At 38.7% G+C, this 19,433-nt stretch overlaps 1 protein-coding gene across 1 annotated transcript; it reads left to right on the top strand.

Annotated features, from left to right (window-relative positions):
* Window positions 1–4,076: 4,076 nt before the first annotated feature.
* LOC140935858 (vacuolar fusion protein MON1 homolog A-like) lies at window positions 4,077–18,299 on the top strand. The gene is made up of 17 exons (XM_073385435.1): window positions 4,077–4,245; window positions 5,940–6,280; window positions 7,008–7,067; window positions 7,772–7,850; window positions 8,153–8,239; window positions 8,964–9,057; window positions 10,452–10,566; window positions 11,781–11,848; window positions 12,057–12,128; window positions 12,952–13,033; window positions 13,778–13,871; window positions 14,725–14,845; window positions 15,132–15,198; window positions 15,591–15,702; window positions 15,829–15,931; window positions 16,667–16,762; window positions 16,843–18,299. The coding sequence occupies exons 1-17, from the start codon at window positions 4,160–4,162 to the stop codon at window positions 16,885–16,887; spliced, it is 1,722 nt and encodes a 573-aa protein (XP_073241536.1). The 5' UTR covers window positions 4,077–4,159; the 3' UTR covers window positions 16,888–18,299.
* Window positions 18,300–19,433: the final 1,134 nt, after the last annotated feature.

Below are 19,433 nucleotides of genomic sequence, written 5' to 3'. Positions count from 1 at the left end.
GCTTTCATTAGTAGCTGACGACAATCCGCGGCTGCAGGCGGCACATGGTCCAATGGAGCACATGTACTTTTTATTGCCTCTTACCTTGTGAAAAATAAATTGGGGCCATTTATACGAGGAAAAATAAGACGCGTCTTACATAAGAAGCTTCTTAAATAAGACGCGAACTTTCCGTATAAACGGCACATTTCGTCTAAAATAAGACGCGGCTTAGCTAAGACGCGTCTTATTAGATAAGACATGCTCGTATAAATGGTACAGTTCGCGTCTTATGTAAGACGCGTCTTATTTTTCCTCGTATAAATGGCCCTATTGTTATCGTTGATTAATGCCAGATCACATCTTCCTGGATCCATTTTGAACAGATAGGTCCCCAAATCCATATAGTTTATTTTGATATATTTTAGTTCCTCAAGAACTGAGGACTACTGTCAATGTAGTGATAAATATATATTATCCATAAAATAACCATTAAAAATGATCCAAAAATGTGCAAAATTTGCCGGTGCAGATACCTTAAGATCGCACGATCGACGCCGTATACAAATCGGCATTTCTAAAACAGATACCCGCTAGCCATCTAACATGATCGAAATACATCCTTTGTCAAAGGTTTTTAACGGGGTGGTTAAACTCAAGTAGTGCAGTCCGACGATCGAAAGCCAATTCCTATCAAGTTTGACAACTAGCCGTGCTATGACGGGAAATAAACCTGTCAAAAAGAGTACTGCATGTTCAGATTATTGTTTTGCATTAATATATTAAACTTGTTCCTTTTTTACTTTCTCATTCGCCACTTGCAGTCTTGCACATCTCCTATAATGGACCTTATTTGCCCCCCAAAGTTTTGCAGAAAGTTTGTTTTTCATTTTTCCAGTGCATTACAGCCGTCCCAAGTGCATCCTCGGAGACCCAGGGGTAGTCAGTCTGGTCGGGAGAAAAGGCAGGACGAAAGTTTTCCAAGTACGGGCGAAAAAAGAGCCCCTGGGTACCGACTCTCATCAAACTCTTTCCAAAAATTCAAGCGGAAGCCGGCTCCTGATTGGGCACCAAAAATGCTTTGTATTATTGTGCCCAATGAGCGAACAGCTTCTCCTGAGTTCTTTTCGTGAGTTCGTACACGACGGCTATTGTCTTGCCACACTTGCCCGGTTCGTTCACCAAGCTTAAACGTGCAAGGGAAACTTTTATTTTCTACTTTCCTAACCAGAAACGAAGGAACTACCGATGAGTCGAAAAAACGTTGGGGATGCTATCAGCACGAGCAATTCAATTTGCCCCGAGAATATTCTGTTTTTGACTCATTAAAATATATCGTAAATAATAAAAGTCAAATAAGCAATAGCTTGACAAGGCAAAAAAACTTTGCACGTGCATCACACTTTTTTGTACATTTCTTTGCCGTCAACTGCGCGACTTCCCGTGAAAATGCCTAATCAGTCATGTTTTGTGAAGGACGTAAACAAGCAATGACAAAATTCATTCTCTTCATGAACTTGGATAAAATTGATAGAAATTCAGCTCCAGAAGAGTTCGCTTGCATTTGACAAAGTAAGCGAATTGGAATAATCTCGATGGAGACTGAAAAAATGTGAATTCCTTTTTCCATGGGACTTTTTCTTGGTTGTCAGTCGTCGATCGTCGTGGTCAGTGTCGTGGTATCTTTTAAAAACTCCCTAATATTTACACAAGACGTGACAGATGCAAGCGTGAATACCTGTTTTAAGCTCAAGCTTGTATATTTGGAAAAGCGTCTTTAGTTTTCGGGCAGATAGTATTTTGAAATGACATGGGGATTTTATATCAAACTGAACGTTTCCTAGTCTGCTACACAGCCGCTTTTTTAGTGTCGTCACGCAACGCTCCTCCCCACTAGTGGGGAGGAGCATTGCGTGACGACACTAAAAACGGCTGTGTAGCAGACTAAACGTTTCCTGACTGCGTGCATGTCTTTGGTGCATGAGCCAGACAAGCCGTGATCGAGACAATAGCCGTCGTGTACGAACTCGCGAAAAGAACTCAGGAGAAACTGTTCGCCGATATATTGGGAACAATAATACAAAGCATTTTTTGTGCCCACTCAGGACCCGGAATCCGCTTGAATTTTTGGAAATAGCTCGGTGAGAGTCGGTACCCAGGGACTCTTTTGCTCGTACTTGAAAACCTTCGTTCCCCCCTTTCTCCCGACCCGAATGACTTCCCCTGGGACTCCAAGGATGTCCCAGGTAAAATTGCTGAAAACAATGCTCGTACATAAAAATATTCAAAAGGAAATTAAAACTTTTTCTCTTATCCCATGTGGTTATAGTAGAGTAAATAAGTACTCAAATATATTCATTGTGAAATATTTTTAATAAATGTATTATATGATTATTGTAATTATTGATCTCTCTATTAATTACCTATTTCACCGACTCAATTTCAGTAATTCAAGTAGATCTTTCAACCCTTTCTCCTATCCCATGTAGTGATAGTCCTGTAAATAAGTACCAGGGGCACCCAACGAGGATATAGTTCAAAACCACTTAACATAGCATTGTTGAACGTATTTTAGTATTTAAACGGTAGATATAGGCATATTTTTATCCCCTAAAAACTTTTCATCTGTTCGGATTTCCTAGCTGAAAGTCTAGTGATCCGAAAATTATAGGGATCAAAACTTACCTTTTCGAAAATTTCAGTCAGGAAAAGGCTCCCGAAAATTCTAGGTGGTCTTTTTTAGGGTAAATATCCGTGTAAAATGGGTAATTATACCATTTTGTAGATGTTCGAAAATCCTAGGAGAGGCAGGCAAGCAAGAAATTTTACAACAAATGCTCCGAAAATTCTAGATCTCAAATCGTCTTCCGAACAGATATTTTCCCGAAAATTGCCGTTGGGTGCCCCTGAAGTACTCAGTACAGAGTGAAATATTTGTAATATATGTGTAAGATCAATTATTGTATCTCTGTCCGTTAATTATCTATTTCACTGATACCATTTCAATGAATTTCAATAGATCTTTTGTTACCTTCAGGGAGACTACTTGTAAAAGCCCGTAAGGGTTTCTTTAAGGTCGGTACACACTAGGCGACAAGTTGCAGCAAAACGTCGCGGCGACATATAACTCCATGTGTACAGGTCGGGCGACTAGTTGCAACAACAAAGTGAGGCGACACGTCGCAGCGACAAATCGCTTCGTGTGTACTGGAGAATTTTTGTGAAAATCTTTGTCTCCGCAACAAAATTTTGTCGCTGCAACAAGTTGCAAAAAATCAAATCAGACTGAATCTGTGCGACTTGTTGCGGCGCCAAAATTTTGTTGCAGCGACAAAGATTTTCACAAATTTCTCCAGTGCACACGAAGCGATTTGTCGCTGCAACGTGTCGCCGCGACATGTTGCTGCAACTTGTCGCCTAGTGTGTACCGACCTTTAGTCTTCCTCCCAAAGTTATTACATTGTAACACACCGTATGTACTGTACTACAGAAAGTACGCGCGCTCTGATTGGCTGAGAGGAGCGTTTGCATGAGAGTATGTAAACATGGTTGTGGCGTCAAGTTGTTTGGCTTTTCGCGCGCTAATCACGCAGGCACGAATTTGAAAAAGTTTTCAAGTTCAAAACTCGACAAGTTCACTTTATTTACCCATTCCTTCGTCGGCTGAAACTTGAAAAATCGTTACAAAGAAAGTGTGTCAATTTTTTTTCGCTTAAGCTGACATTTTGGAAAGCATCTTTTTGCAAAACAAGAACTGATTACGCGTGCAAGACTTCGTGGACAAGACTTTGCAACTGGTAAGAATTTCTCTTTTAATCAGTGCCATACAAAGAGTTTTGCGTTTTTTCTCGGGAAATTTATTTTATAAAAGCAATAGAAAACTTTTTTTGCTGTGTTTGCATAGCCTGATATAAACACTCGAGGCGTTGGGAGAATTGCATGACTGTCTCGAATTCTCCCAACCCCTCTCGTGTTTATATCAGGCTATGCAAATGGCAGATAATAACTTCAACCCAACTCAACAAAATTTGGGGGTGGGGGGCGGGGGGGGGGGACAAATTTCCGTCGCACAGCTCAATGACGCGGTTACTAAGTTTCTTTCGAGTTATAAACATGGCGGCGGAACCGTTGTGGAAAAGTGGATCTGTACCCTGCTGATAATGAACTTTATAAATACCAAATGGCAGCTGCGATTGATTCAAATGGAAGTTTAAAACGCGAACAACAAGAGCAAGATATTTTGCAAGGTTCTGAGCCAGGAGCTGGGTAAAGTTCTGAATATCAATCATAATACTTTTTAAGTGATTTATCTGACGTTCGTTATAATTATAACTTAAGTTTTTTTGAAGTGGACACTAGTTTAAGGCCCGATTTTGCCTTGCCTACCAAATTTCACAGATACAGTATGTTCGTTTTGCTTCTCATGAGCAAACAACGAACGCCAATTACAATATAGGGGAACAGCTGAATTTGAGTCGTAAAATGTGCGCAGAATAATTAGGCTTATACGTTTCATAAATTCATAAGGCTGTGCAAAAATTTGCCTTACTTAATTATGGGTTTTAATACGCAAACAGTAAATTTATAGTTTTATAGCCAAACAGCAAGTTATGATTTTGTCAAAGAAATACCTTTTATTATAACAAAATTCGTAATACTGAAGTTATTTCGGTTTAAAGTAGCATAATTATTTATATTAAATAGTCATTGGGTTTAACTACAGAATACCTTGCTACATTGACATAGCTAGCTATGAAGTTGCCAAAACTAATTACCTATGTGTATTTCTCATTCTTAAAAGTGTGCTCAAAATGTGCCCCAAAATGTCACTCTGTTAAGGTGGATTTCTAGTTATAATTTCCTGGTTAAAATCCTACTCCCAAGAGAGCTTTTGCTCTTTAATGTAGAATTTTATTACAAACCAGCTACAGCCAACTTTAAGCAGTTCTATATGTTGTACCACCTCAGGACTCAAAAAAAGTCCTGTCAAGTAGTCTGGGACAGGTTGATTGTCTTGCTGGGCAAGTAACTTTTAAAATTCACTTGCACAATAGTCATTAGGGAGCTTCAGCAATGACGATGGTGTCGGCAAGGAGGACAGGAAAAAAAGCAATAGGTTTAGATTGACAAAAACAACAACTTTGCACGTGCATCGTGCTTTCTTGTACATTCCTTTGCCGTCGATGCACGACTACAACATGAAAGTGCCTAATTTCACATTTTGTTGAGGACCTGAACACACGACAACAACTTTCTTTTTCTTTTCCTGAACTTTGAAACGGTCTTTTAGAATCCAACTACAAAAAAAATTGCCAACATTTGACGAATTAAACGAGATGGAATAAGTGCGATAAAGATTGAGGCAATGCTAGTTCACTTTTTAAGTGACATTTTTGTAGCTGTTGCCGTCGTTGTTGCTTATGCTCCCTATGTTCCAACTAAATCATTAATCAAGACAAGCAAGAACTGTGGCCCCGGGCAGGCAAAATGCAAGAACTGCTTGTGTAAAGGACCATCTTGAAGTCAAGCTTTTTTTTTGAGCCCTGCACCTGCTTGTATGGTTTAGCTATTAAAGACAAAATATATTCTCAGGTTAAACCAGAATTTCTTTTGTCTCCCATGCAACTTGCCCCTATGATGTTTCTCAATTAAGTGGATACTACACATAATACAACACAGACTAAAATGTAACTATTTAAAACAAACACACACATGCATGAAAACAATTTATTTATAAAGTATTGGTAGATGAAGTAACTAGGTCAATCTAGCAATTAATACTGTGAAAAGCAATTATTGAAGAGAAAATTCTTGATTCTCCTACATGTTAATATATTAGGGTCAGGAAAAACACCAGTTTAATCTGAGAGTGGATTTCATCTGCAACATGGCCACTGTTTTTAGTAAACATGGTGAAGTGGCAGGGTATCCTACAACTACTCTTTGTTTTCTGTTTATAGCTCAGCTGAGAATGAGCCACTCTTTTATGTCCAGTCTGATGAAGAAGTTGATGTTTCTGTGGACGAAATCTACACTGATCCAGAGTTCAGAGCATCAGCTCATTCAGATACAAGCCTAGCATCTACAGGGGTCATATCTAGCATTAGTAGCCATGGATCACCCGAGCCACCAGTATTTGAATTGAATGATGTTGGTTCACCAGCAGATGAGGTAGTCAACCAGGAAGAGAACTTTCGTGCAACATTTCATATTGGACAAAATTATAATGATGAATCAAATAATGCTGATGGACAAATTAATGCTAAAATGGGTCTATTGAAAGTGGAGGAGGAACAGGAAGGTACGTTATGAGGAACCAGAATCTGAATCAGATATGTCTGTTAACAATAGACCATTGTTGAGAAAGCAGGACTTGAAATAAAAAAAAATACTCAGGTCACCTTTTGGCGACCAACTGGATATACAAATTTTGAGTCGCCAGTTTGTATAATGTAAAGGATGCAGGTCATAGTAGGGCGTGACATATCAGTCAGTTAAAATTGGGAGTTCTCAAACACAAAACTTAAGGCCATTCACTAGACTGTTTTGGGTGGAAATGGAATTCAATTTTACAGGTTAATGAATAATCAATAAGTAGCGTGGTGTTCTGGATCCACAGGCATGAAACTCTTGTTTAATTCTACAGCTGCCAACTTTTTTAAAGTCCAATGTGTGAGATTTTCATCTTGTCATAGCCGGGATTTCTGTAAACATCCCAGCAATTTCTAAAGTAAAAGATTTCTGACTATTTTCCAAGGACTTCTAAACATTATGGAAACTGTGTGAAGATGCTCCAACAATCTTTGGGCACTTCCAAAGCTATTTAAAAGGTGAAAATTTTTAATAAATAATATAAACATGCACTGCTGAAGTGGTTCATTTGAATGGTCACATTTACCAATAGAATTTTGTCCTTGAAACAAGTAGCTGCTGCTAAATTAACATTGCATATCTTCATTATTAACCCTAGTTGCTGTAGTGAAAAGGTCACTTCATAAGGGTGTTGAGAATATGCTGTTTTTCTTTAGAGGCTCGTAAAACAAGAGCAGACAGTGTGCGGGAAATCAGCAGAGACTCATCTGTAGAAGGTTAGCATAACATTGATTCTTTGTTCATTTATGCTGAATTTGAATACATACATACATACATACATATACTTTATTTATGCTCGAAATTTACAGAGTAGCTGTAGAGCTAATGTATTCGAGAAAATAAGTTAAAATAAAATAAAATATGCTGTATTACAATTCCAATATTATTTATAAACTATATACAACATTATGCATGCAAAGGGAAATATAACTTGTAAATCTACTTTGGAAAAGCTTCATATCTGAGGATCTCCTGCTTGATTTCTAGAAAATTTAATGTTTTGTAAGTGTCTGGGAGAGAGTTCCATAATTTGCTAGCTTAGTATGAAAAAGTGTGCAGACCGTAAGTCATTGTTTTTGGGTTGGGAAGGGCCAGGATATGATTGCCGCGCAAATTGTAGGATGAAGACCGTACAGTGAACATATCTTTTAAATAACCTGGATAATTCGTAAAGAACAGACTCTTATATAATGTGATCATGAAGTTCTGGAGGCATCTAATGAATAGAGATTTCATGTTCACTTTGCTGAGTAAAATGTCATATGGAGAGCTGTAGTGCTGTAGTATTGTGCTTGATTTTTTCTCTAGTGCTGTAAGTGTAAATTACATCTCAAAGATTACATTTTTACAACTGGTCATGGAATTTGTTTTTTCTTTCTTCGCCCCTTTTTTCTCTGTACAAAACCTTCCTTTTTTTCAGATGTTAATGATCCTAAGTGGACTCTACACAAGAAGCATGTGTTTGTATTCAGTGAGGCTGGCAAACCTATTTACTCTAGGTGAGTCAGCCTTGGTCTGGTTTGTTGCTCTAATGTATAAATTTATGATCTTATTATTACAATGTTTGTTCACTTAAGTCAATGGCTGACTCCTAGTTGAGACTAGCAGTGCATATGTAAGAGTGGCCCAGTTTTGAAAGCACTCACTTTTATGCGACCTAAAGTGTATATATCATGTCTCTCCATCTACACCATACATGTAAATGTATATGTTGAAGTTTTTTAGTGTTTTCCGTAGTCTTTTTGTTACAAAATCTAACAAGTATTGTTAATTTAATATTTATAATTTTTTTCAAATGTAGGTATGGTAGTGAGGACAAGCTTGCAACACTGATGGGAGTTATGCAAGCATTAGTGTCTGTTGTGCAGGATGGAAAAAATACGATAAGGTTAGCTTAACGACAAGTGCTGCTGCAGCTACTGCATACTTAAATTGTCAATTCTTTGACTCATTTGTAAGCTAAATGAATACCTGATAGATATACATGTAAGGTGTTACCCACGGTCAGGTATAATTATATATAATTTATATATGCCCGGGTTTTTGCCTGAAAATTATAAATGGACATTGAAGACAGACAGATCTTGACTCAATCTTAAGTCAGCTGTTCTAAAACTAAGAAAAAAAAAACAAGTTTTCACTTACCTCCTGGGTTCAAAGCATTTAGATGTGTACACTGTAACTTTATGTTTGATCTCGGCTTACACAGTGTTTCTAAAAAGCGATAAACATCAGCAAAGATTTACCTATACTATATTTTGTTTGTGTAACTATTCTGATTTCCATTCACGACATAAACAAAATTTCATTAGAGTAGAATACTGCAAGGAGGTACTCTTAAAACACAGGGCTGTGCTCTAGCAGAGCCAGGTGGCCCCTGGCGCCTAACTTTTGCCCTCGGGCGACTAGAAAATCTCAGATTTTTCATACAAATCATATGCTAGGCACCCTAGATTTTACAGTTTCAGAGGACTGGGCTTCCTTCAATTTTCCTTAGAGCACAGCCTTGAAACAGCATGTGTTTTTATGTCATGGTAAACTTTTTTTTCAGACTTGTGTTAGTAGAATAATTTAATTTCAGTTCATTATTGATGTTATTCCCTTATTTTCAGATGTATTATAGCAGGAGGCCACAAATTTGTATTCGTAGTTAGAGGGCATATCATTCTTGTGGCAGTGGCATACACACAGGAGTCGGTGACTCAGGTATGACACTATTTATTGTTGAATTTTAATATTACGTAAGTATATGGTGAAACCTATTATATTAAAGTGGTCACTCTTGGGGAAGTGGTTACATCATGTTGCCTTGGTTGCCATTGTTTCTGGTTCTCAGCAAACTGTGGTCCTGCAGATAATTATGACAGAAAATAGCAAAAAGGTTGACATGTATGACTTTCCTGTGCATGAATATACTCAGGAACAGAATGGTAGCCCATACTTTTCTTCCATCATTTGACTATGCAAATGGCCGTCTCTGTCAAAAAAGATTGTTGTGATCCAGAAATTTTGCTACCATGGTAGCCTGATGTCACACTCCTCCTCTCTATGCAGGTTGACTGTTTAATCTAGATTTGACAAACCTAAGAGTCTTTCAAGAAATTAAGAGTGGAAGTGACTAATGAAAGAGCAAAATAATTATCCCACGACAGGTTGACCTCATAATGTCTGTACCTCCTCTTATGCCATAAGAAAGGAAGTAAAAGACCGTTCTGTCACACAGTGTATCTCGGGGTTGTCAGAAAGTTTTGAAGTAGACGGCTGAGTTATGAAAGTAAGCGGCCAGTCCAGGGATATTTTATTTAAAAAATGCCATCCGTAAAGAAATGCCAAGCAGAGTAGCAGGCCGATGCTAACCAAGTAGGCAGTGATTTTTGCCAGCAGCTGGCTACTTTTGACAACCCTGGTATCTGTTGCACTAGTACATGTATGGTACATCAAAGAAACTGTTTAATAGGGGTGAAAACTATAGAAAATTAGTCTTTGGGACCTTGGGAAAGGTGACCTGTCTGCTTAACCCTTTAAGTCCCAAGAGTGATTAACATCAGTTTTCTTCTAACTACATGACTGTATATCAATACATCTTCAAGAGAAAAGGTTAGGAGAATTAACAAAATGATGCTCAAAGGAGAAATGCTTTGATTTTTTTATCAAGTTCTCTCAACTAATTCTGTAAGGCAATGTATGGACACTAGTGTGGAGAATTTGGTTTTGGATATTGGGGCTTAAAGGGTTATTAATAGAGGGTGACCACTCAATAAAGGTCGACTTAATAATCCAGGTTTGACTGTACAAGTGGTTCAGGGTGCAAAGAAGGACAGTTTTACAGCCTGCCATTCGGGCAAGCTGTAGCCAACATGTATTAGCCCATAAGTCATTTCAGCTAGCCCCCAAATCCTTTTTGATTAGCAGGATTGATTACAATCCTTCTGTAATTTGAATTTCCCCCGAAAAACAGCACTTGCCCATAGCAAAATGTAATAACCCAGGCTATCGGACACGACTTTCTTTGCACGCTGTAGTTACTTGTAATTCAAGTGCACTCCATAAAGGTATTTCCATTTCTTACATACTAGGCATTGTTTCTGCTTTTCTTTCAGTTGGTGCTGCAGCTGTCCTATGTTTATAATCAAATCCTTAGTGTTTTAACTTATACCCAGTTATCAAGAATAATGGAACAAAGAAGAAATTATGATCTTAGAAGGCTATTAGCTGGTAAGAAGTAACTACAGTACCATCACTGGTAGATGTTGATTATTCAAATAAAATTTAAGGAGTGCAATAATAATATTATATTAGTAAAAATAGCTAAAACAAAATTCTGTAATTGGATTGGCTATCTTCATTCCTGGTTTTAGCATTTATACAACTGTAGGACAGGGTTATAGGATGCTACTGTATGTGTCATGCCCAAGTAATTGGACCATAACATGCCATTAGCTGCACTTGAATGGGATCTTGTTTTTTCAGGTTTAGCAAGAAACTCTTGTTAAAATCCTGTGCTTTAATTAGCCAAACAAAATAGGAATAATCACAGATTTTTTAAATTTACTATCTTATATCTTGTTGTAGTTAGATTTTACGAAACTTCTTCTCGTCCAATTCTGTCTGTAGTCACAATAATAATAAAAGCATTATTTATTCTGCATGATGAATAATCACGCTTCTGATTAAACAAATTGGAATCCACTAGGTAATCATCCAGTTTTGTTATATGCATTATTTTAGACTCAATTGAATTTTGTGCAGTCCTATTAGACAGGATACTAGAATGGACAGGACTTTTTTTGAGCCCTGATGGTTGGAACTTTTCCCAGGGAAGTTAAACTCCCATAAACCTTGGATAGGTGTGTGCCATTCAGGATCTTAAACCCTCATCCTGTTTTAATAAAGATGAAACAAATGAAGATTGATACCTTATTTAAGGTCTAAAGCTGGAAGATGGGACTTAATTCTAGGGGAAAACAAGAACTAACGAACACACAAACCAGTCAATCTCTTTCTCAATAACCTAAGGAATAGCTCAGTTTAAGCAGGCAATTTGTTTGTTGTGTAGCTTGGCATTTACACACTTGAATTTTAGCTGATACAGCTTAGCTGTCATATCTTAGGATCACACCAGGAACGCAATGCCAACAAGGGCAAAAACAATACCCTATTTAACGACAGAGAATATAATATAATAATAAGAGAAAAGAGACACTTGAAAACCATACCCTATCAGGCAGCATATTCCTATCTAGCCCAAATATGGAGGTAACTCCCCAGGAACTTTTTGTACTTCTCACCCCCAAGCTGGAGCATCAGTTCTCTTCAGTGGTTTCAAATCAAACTTTGTACCACTGGTTTGATGTTCCAGTGATACAATAATAGTTATTACTGTTTGTAATAACATTACTAACCTAGTGTTTCCTTCTCTTTTTTCACAGGAACAGAGAAATTTGTAGATAATTTATTAAATTTAATGGATCATGAGCCAAGTTTCCTTCTAGGATCTGTAAGTACATGTATTTGGTTGCTAGTTGTTAATGAACTAAACTTGAATCTGAAAGTTCTCTGTTCTTGTACAGCTGTTATTTACATAAAATGCTTTAAGTTAGTTGCCACTAAGTTACCAGACAAAGATGACATAGGTGTCATCTAGAGCCTACCACTTCTTCTTGTTCAGTTATAATAAGATGTGAACACTGTTGCTGTTTGTTTAGGTGAGGTGTCTACCACTTTCTAGTTCTGTTAGGGAAACCATTGGTCAGAGTATGCTTCAAGCAAGAGTCAAGGTAAACAGTAACAGGATCAAAATGTTAAAAGCTAAAGCGAGAAATAGTTAATAATAAGAAATAATTCTTTTGAAGCTTGAGGAAGGAACAAAAAACACAGGAAATTCAGTATGTTAGTAATGTAAGGCACAGAAATAACTGAGTCTCAAACAAGAGTTGAACCCATAAAGGCTAGTTTACACTAGCGATGGAGACAGAGTCATAGTCATAATCAGAATCGTAAAACTTTATGAGTTAGAGAAAACAGCATTCTGATTCTGCTAATTGTGATTCCTGTCTAGAGCAGAAGAACTAAACCAGTTGCAAAGAGCGTGAATGAACATTGTGATTGGTGTCTCCTTGAACCTTCTACCTTCTGCTTCCTACTTGGACAAGCCGGTTTTTACTACTTCGTAAGTGACAGAGTCATAAACAGAGTTGGACAGAAATGGAAATGTCCTGGTTCTTCCGTCTCTGATTCTGTCATGCTTATGACTCCACTTGTGACTCTAATTTTTGATTTTCACTCGGTCATAAGTTCTCAAATGACTCTGCCTATGACTCTGACTCAGACTCTGTCACTGGTGAAAACTAGCTTTAAGCGTCCAAATGTCACTCAGTCTCTGTTGCCCTTAAACTTGCCATGAGTCTGTCATGGGTTTGTATCCTTGCTGGAAACTCAGTAGTTCTTTGTTATTCTTGTAACGTGCCCTATATACATTCTTTTAAAGTAAAGGCTGTTATTTTTCTTGTCTAATTACAATACAATACTATCTTGACTCCCCCATTCAAATCCTAGATCATCCTCTGATTTCTTAAATTTAAATTCTCCTTCTTTTCCCAGGACTTGGTGTTTGCTATATTAGTTGCAAATAATCAGTTAGTCACATTGATCAGACCCAAGAAATACAGCCTGCATCCATCAGGTATGTGAAGAAAGTCTCCTCTTTTCACTTTACCGGTACTTCCCCTTTCCTCCCAGAAACATCCGATACTACAGATCATGCTATGGTAAACAAAGGCCTATAGAAGCTCCTTGCTAATAGCAGTCAACCAAAATATGTACAGTTTTACTTCTCAGTGGTCGCTGAGAGTAAATTAGGGGGTTGGGCATATGAACTCGCGTTTTAAAAGTGAATTCTTTCTGTTGAGAAACCTCCGGCAAAAAAGCTTCTTTTCAAAGACATTTCCATAATATTATTGCAATGCATGTATCTAGAAAGTTCTCATTAGCTTTCAGCGTATCTTAAGATCTTGTAAAACGTCTTTTCTGTGAGTGAGTGAAAGCTTATTGGGCTTGCGCCTTTTAATTCTCGGTCTGAAATCTGATGGTTAAAACCTTTCAGCAAGACTTGCACATAGTGCTGTTTGCTTTTACGCACCCTCGCAAAGTACACTTGAAATTCTCAATATTTTAGAAGTCTTTGGGTTAGAGGGATTTGTTCAAAAATAACATGAACGTTTTTTTAGAGTCATCAGTTTTTTTTAATGAAAAAGGCACGATGAAAATTAAAAATTCAAAGAGCTTTTTTAGCTTTTGTCCGGCATGTCTGTGGACTTGCTCACTTTGTGTGTTTGTCGTGAAAGCATGTCGACTTGTGAGAGATTCTTTAAAGTCAAGTGAAGTCGTTACTTGTCAGTGTTAACCTTAATTTTTGTTTCGTTTGTAGATCTTCATCTTATCTTTAATTTAGTGAGTGCGTCAACATCTTTTCAAACTGCAGAGTCGTGGACGCCCATTTGTTTGCCTCGCTTTGATAATAGGTAACGTCAGTTTAAACATGTGCAGTGAAAATTACATTTTTCTTGCCCAGATGGAATGTTTTTTTCTAAAAAGAAGGGAAAACCAGAGAATAGCTCTCGGAGCAAGGGCAGGAACCAACAATAAACTCAATCTACATATGCTGTCGTTGCTGGGATTTGAACCCAGGCCACGTCTGTGACAGGGGAGTTCTCTCACGCTTACCTGTCGTTTCTCTAGTTTGCAACGAAACGACCGGACACCGCTTTCACAACTGTGCCACTCAAGACTGTCCACAGCCCCCTAATTTTTCTTAAGATTGTCGAAATTGGCGCTCGTTCTCGACCATCTTACGGAAAAATAGCGCAGTCTAGTACTTCTTGTCCGTTCCCCCGGCTAGAAAAACGGAGTGAATTTCGTGCTTGATCTTTTTTAAATTACCCTAGGGGGATTACCTGGGTCAATTTTTGCTGGGTATGAATTACCAGAATGTTATACTGATCTAATTCAAGTTTCTCCACGGGATCCGTAGAAGATACTGAAAAACTTCCCCCAACCCTCCCTTAACCCAACGTTTATTTCTCCTTAAGGGCAAAATGTTGGGTCAGGGGAAGGGAAGGTGGGCAGTTTCCTAGAATTTTATACTGATCTACTTCCTCTTTGCTCTACGAGATTTGGATAAGAGTCTGGGAAACTGCCCCTTAGAAACCTTCCCTTAATTTCTCACCAAGGGCAAAACATTGGGGTAGGGAAGGGGAATTTGGAGATTTTAGCAAAATGTTGTACTGGTCTGCCTCACGTCTTAACGTAGATGAGCTCGTTTCATGTTGTGTTAAGCCCGTTTAATATTGCTCTGTTTTGACTGTTCTTTTTCAGTGGCTATCTTTACGCTCACATTTCATATCTGGAAGACAATTGTCCTGCCTGCTTGCTACTCCTTTCTACTGACCGTAACGCGTTCTTTGAGTTAGCGGGAAGTAGACAGAAAACTCTAGAGGTAAGTAAGGTTTTTGAGGTGTGAAAGTTTGAAAAGCGCCTGCGTGCTGTTACACACGACTCGGAGAAGAACTCCGCCCGTTTCCCATTCGCCATTCTAGAAACGATAAGGGAACTGGAGCCGAATTGTTTCTGGGATCGTGACTGGGGACGCGCCGGTCAGCTATCGGCCAAATTTTTTCCCTCCCTTGTAACATTCCCAGAAGTCTTTGCGAAAGTGAACTCGACCCAGTTTCCCCGTTTTTACAGTTGTGAATTTTCTGAGAACGTGTTTTATGATTTTTCAGCGTTTGAAGAGATACAGGTGTATAGAGGCCATTAACGAGGCTGTGGCGAGGAAGAGTTATAGTACAGGTAATCGTCTCGTTTGTGTTGTGTTTTTCTCCTTTTTTAAGTTGTACAAAAAGGAAATTTTGATTGGCCTCTTAGATACGTGTCTGTGATTAGACCAGTGTTCCTGGAAGAAGGGCTGGGTTGTGCTGAATCTATCGTAGTAGAGGATATTAATGTTGCAATCCTGCAATTTGAAGAATGGTGACGCACAAAACGTGTACTCGATACTAGCTTCCAAGTACCAGTGAGAACACAAGTAAATTTTGCCGGTTCTGTCAGAGAAATTTTCTAACAAAAGGTTGTACTCAAAAATGAGATAGGCTTTCCTATGCTGCACGTTATTAGCCAGTCGAACATACCCTTGGTTGTAATTGACTTTGCGTTTCGCTCACAGAATTTATGTTTCATTGTAGATCAAGTTGGAATTCCAGAGTTGTATCATTTTGTTTACAAGTCGAAAAGCACAGCACAGTACACTTCCCCTGAACTAGAAGCTCCTTACGTGGAAGCGGAAGAGCAAGAGAGGTACCCTGTACTTTTACACACTCAAACCACATAGCTTATTTGAGTTATGAAATATAAGAAAAAAATATAAGAAAAAAACCAAAGTTAAGCGTATTTTTCTGAACACTGTTTTTGTTTCATCTCCAGACTGTTTGGTTTGTATCTTTACCTTCATCATCGGATTCACTCAGCTGCCAGGCCTTTGAAAATATTATGTCACGTGGGCACACGAGAGATGCTCTTGGGATGGGTACGTAAGGAATGAGTTAAATTAATTAGTAGACACAATTACCCTCAATCTGATCGCTATTGATGGGCAATATCGCCACAGAAGTGGCAAACAATTTGCAAACTTCGAAGTGATGATAGTTTTCATTCACCTTCTTCCCACAGTTGCTTATTAGCTCGAATTAGTGGTCATGTTGGAATAATCCACAGAAACAAGTTTGATCATATAAACAACGTCCTGCGCGGTATATTCCAGTTGAGTAGCAGGATTTTATCCAGCCACTTTTAAAACTGAAACACCCTGTACGTTTAAAGCATTTTAAACAGAACCAATCGTTTCACTCGGTAGAGTGCTGTAGTAGCATAATAGGGATGTAGTTATCCAGTTGTGTGGCTTTAAACGTAAAGGTTTGACTGACTGGTGAGCTATTAGGGAGTTTAAGCTGCGACATTTTTGAGCGACGCACGTCAACCGGAAGTGAGCTTTTTTCTATTTTACTATCCCTTGATAGTACCAAATTTGTGTTAGTAAGAGTCTTTACCCTTATAAAGGCGATTTGCCCAAAAATTTGTTTAAAATCACGGCTTAAAAGTGCAAAAAGTCTACTACTTGTTGAAGTTAACCATGATTTCACGTACAATATCGGAAGGTAGCCGCCTCCTGTACAGTATCATTACTCGTAGCTTTCTTTTAAATGATTACATGAAATTCCATAACCAGTCTCATGATTTTATTTATCGTTTTTTTTGGGGGCAGGTAACATCAGGTTTTGAGTTGTATGCAGCTTTCAGTCCGCTTGTCACTAAACCAGATGCCATAAACGCCATTAACAAGCTTTTGAGATGGATTAAGGTTTGTGTGTTTTTCTTTTCCCCCGATTCTCTTCACCGTCAGTGCTTAACAATTGTTTTTCTCCTTCCTTCTATTCTTAGCGCGAAGAAGACAGATTATTCATTTTAAGCTCTCAAGTCTTCTAAAGCAACACGTTCTGCCCCGTACAGAAATCAGCTCGGACGCCGAAAGTGTGGACTTGCTGTGTAAACGTCACTTTACTGCAAGTTCCAAAGGAGCACAAGAGATCGGTAATGGTGTGGAACCGAGAAAAATCATTTGAAATAGCATTCGTACGCAAACTCTGTAAACTTTACGGCCAGCGGGGGAACGGCCAGTACAGACAAAGGGGACATCAATATTCCGGTGATAACAGTAAGCTTGTTTTAATAAACTTCGAAGTAGACCTTAGACAGGAAATGGTATCTGGTCTGTTAAAAACAACACCTTGTGTGATTGAAAATAACTGTTAAACAGCGATTCATTGACAGTGACAGTTACTCCCGGGGGGGAGGGGTTACTCCCTATAATGGCCCATACGGGAAAGCTCCGCGCCGAAGGGGCTTTTTTTTCAGGCTCCAGGTGTATGAAAGGGTAGGGATTTCACTTGTTGAAGTCTATGAAAAGGTATGGAAATCTGTCATTTCGGTCGGTAAAATGACCTAAAAGGGCTACAGACAAATGTCATGGCTGGGAAGAAGTTGAGAAAATTTTCTGGTTTTGTGAAGACAGTGCATTTACAGCAGTTATAAGGGATGCAAAGTTCTAAACTAGGTCTGTGAAAGGGGTACCATTTGTCAATAGAAGGTATACGAAAGGGGTACCTTTTCTGTCACAAATGTAGACTGCGAGGAGTCTTTCTTTTTCTTCAGATTTAGTAGGAGAGTGCACGCGCGCGAGAAACGAGGGCGTGGCCACTTGCGTGTCTCGCGCGTTTTGCTCCACGGACCAAGAAAAAAGAGAGACTGCCTGTAGTCTGTCAAAAATGGTATATAAAAGGGAAGGGGTTGGACCTCGGGGCGGAGCCTCCTCGTGTGAAACTTTGTTGAGTACCCCCCCTCCCCCGGGCAGTTATTAAACAACCAATCAAAAGTGTCGAAGTTTTTGGATGTCCCGAGGGTCTCTCCCGGCACTGATCATCCGCTGACCTTAAAGCCCGAGAACCCCAGGAACGGGATTGTTGAATTATTTTTTATATCCATGTTTGACTTATGAACTCGAGACGTCCACGAAGAGTAAATACTGATTACTTTATGCACTTGAAGCAGTGCAAAACACAAGAAATGACTGGCTTCTTGTACTCAAGAAAGTTAAAATTAAAGCCGTTAAATGCTGTAAATAATTTAGAAAGTCACTGGTAAGTAAATCTGTATAAGAGGGTCAGGTTGGTTTTACTAAGCGAAAACGACCTATATTTCCCTTCCTTTTTTTAAGTTATTTCCTGGAAATAATGTTCTTTGTAACTCCTAGACATCATACATGTACATTTTTAAGTATTGTTTCTGCTGAAAATGTGATCAAAATACGAAAAAAATAAACTTTTGATTTTCCAAGTCTCCCCGATGTGTTTTGACATCCGCAGTGTTTTTGTCGCCTCACTCGATGTAACTCTCTTTGTTGTCTGTGGGTGGCTGGACCATCTCGCATGGTTTTCGACCCGTTCATACTAAAACGTTGCGATACGTTCTCGTTCCGGTCAGGTTATACTTAGACAAGTGTCAGTAGCCATGACGTCAGAACAACGTCAATGGAGCTGAAATGTGTCCCGCAATGGTGTCTGGGATAGTTGTCTTTACGAAAGTTGACTCGGCCCAGTCTTGCTCTCGTTTCTTAAGTGACGAATTGATTATCCAACTTCAACTTCAACTTCAACTTCAACTTTATTCATTCACTTTCAATTTACAATTACACGATAGCTTCCACCCGCGTATTATAGGAGAGCCTAATCGAGGCGGGGGAAGAGACACAAATTTAAAGAAAGAAAAGAAAAAAAGAACTATTTTACAAACAGTACCAGCTGTCGCAAAATAAAAATTATAGTATGTATTAAGCTAATTTAATTGCATTATGATTTACACAGAGAATATAAATTTAGTTGTGTTCCTGAACTAGTTAAATTATCCAAGGTCCCCACTTTTCAGAGCGTGTTGGAAAACCTCCATATTTATCGTTTACTGTGAAAATAACGAAGAAAAATAAACGTGGTTTGCTGTAGCCTGCGTGGCAAGCGTTTCCGCGCGATGGGAAACGCTTGCTACCCAAGCTAGTTTTGCTCGTAAGAGCCTGTAACTTCTGCGTCGTCTTGTTGGCAATTCAGCCGGTCGGTTGGTTGTTGGCTTCGGGGATATTCAATGCATGGGACCGTGCAGAAGCTCATCTTTACACATTTCTGTGATTCTAGCTGTGATAGCCCATTTCTGAGTTGCTTTATATTCTCCTTTATCAATGCGAGACCTGGCGCAAAACTTTAAAAAAATTAGTTTAACTCGCTCGAAAAATGAAAACTTTTATGGGCTTCACTGATTGGTGTGAACAAGTTTATATGGTCGAATAACCATACCTAACGGCATAACCTGTTTAAAAACAACCTTAACTTTAGCTTGAGTAGTTAATACAAAAGTCGTCCCCACATTTATTAATAAATTGATATCAGCTTGTCAAGATTAAATGACTTTATCAAGCCGGTTCAGAG

The sequence above is a fragment of the Porites lutea genome, chromosome 4 (genome assembly GCF_958299795.1).
Source record: "Porites lutea chromosome 4, jaPorLute2.1, whole genome shotgun sequence".
NCBI lineage: Eukaryota > Metazoa > Cnidaria > Anthozoa > Scleractinia > Poritidae > Porites > Porites lutea.
This window is presented reverse-complemented; position numbering and strand designations above follow the sequence as displayed.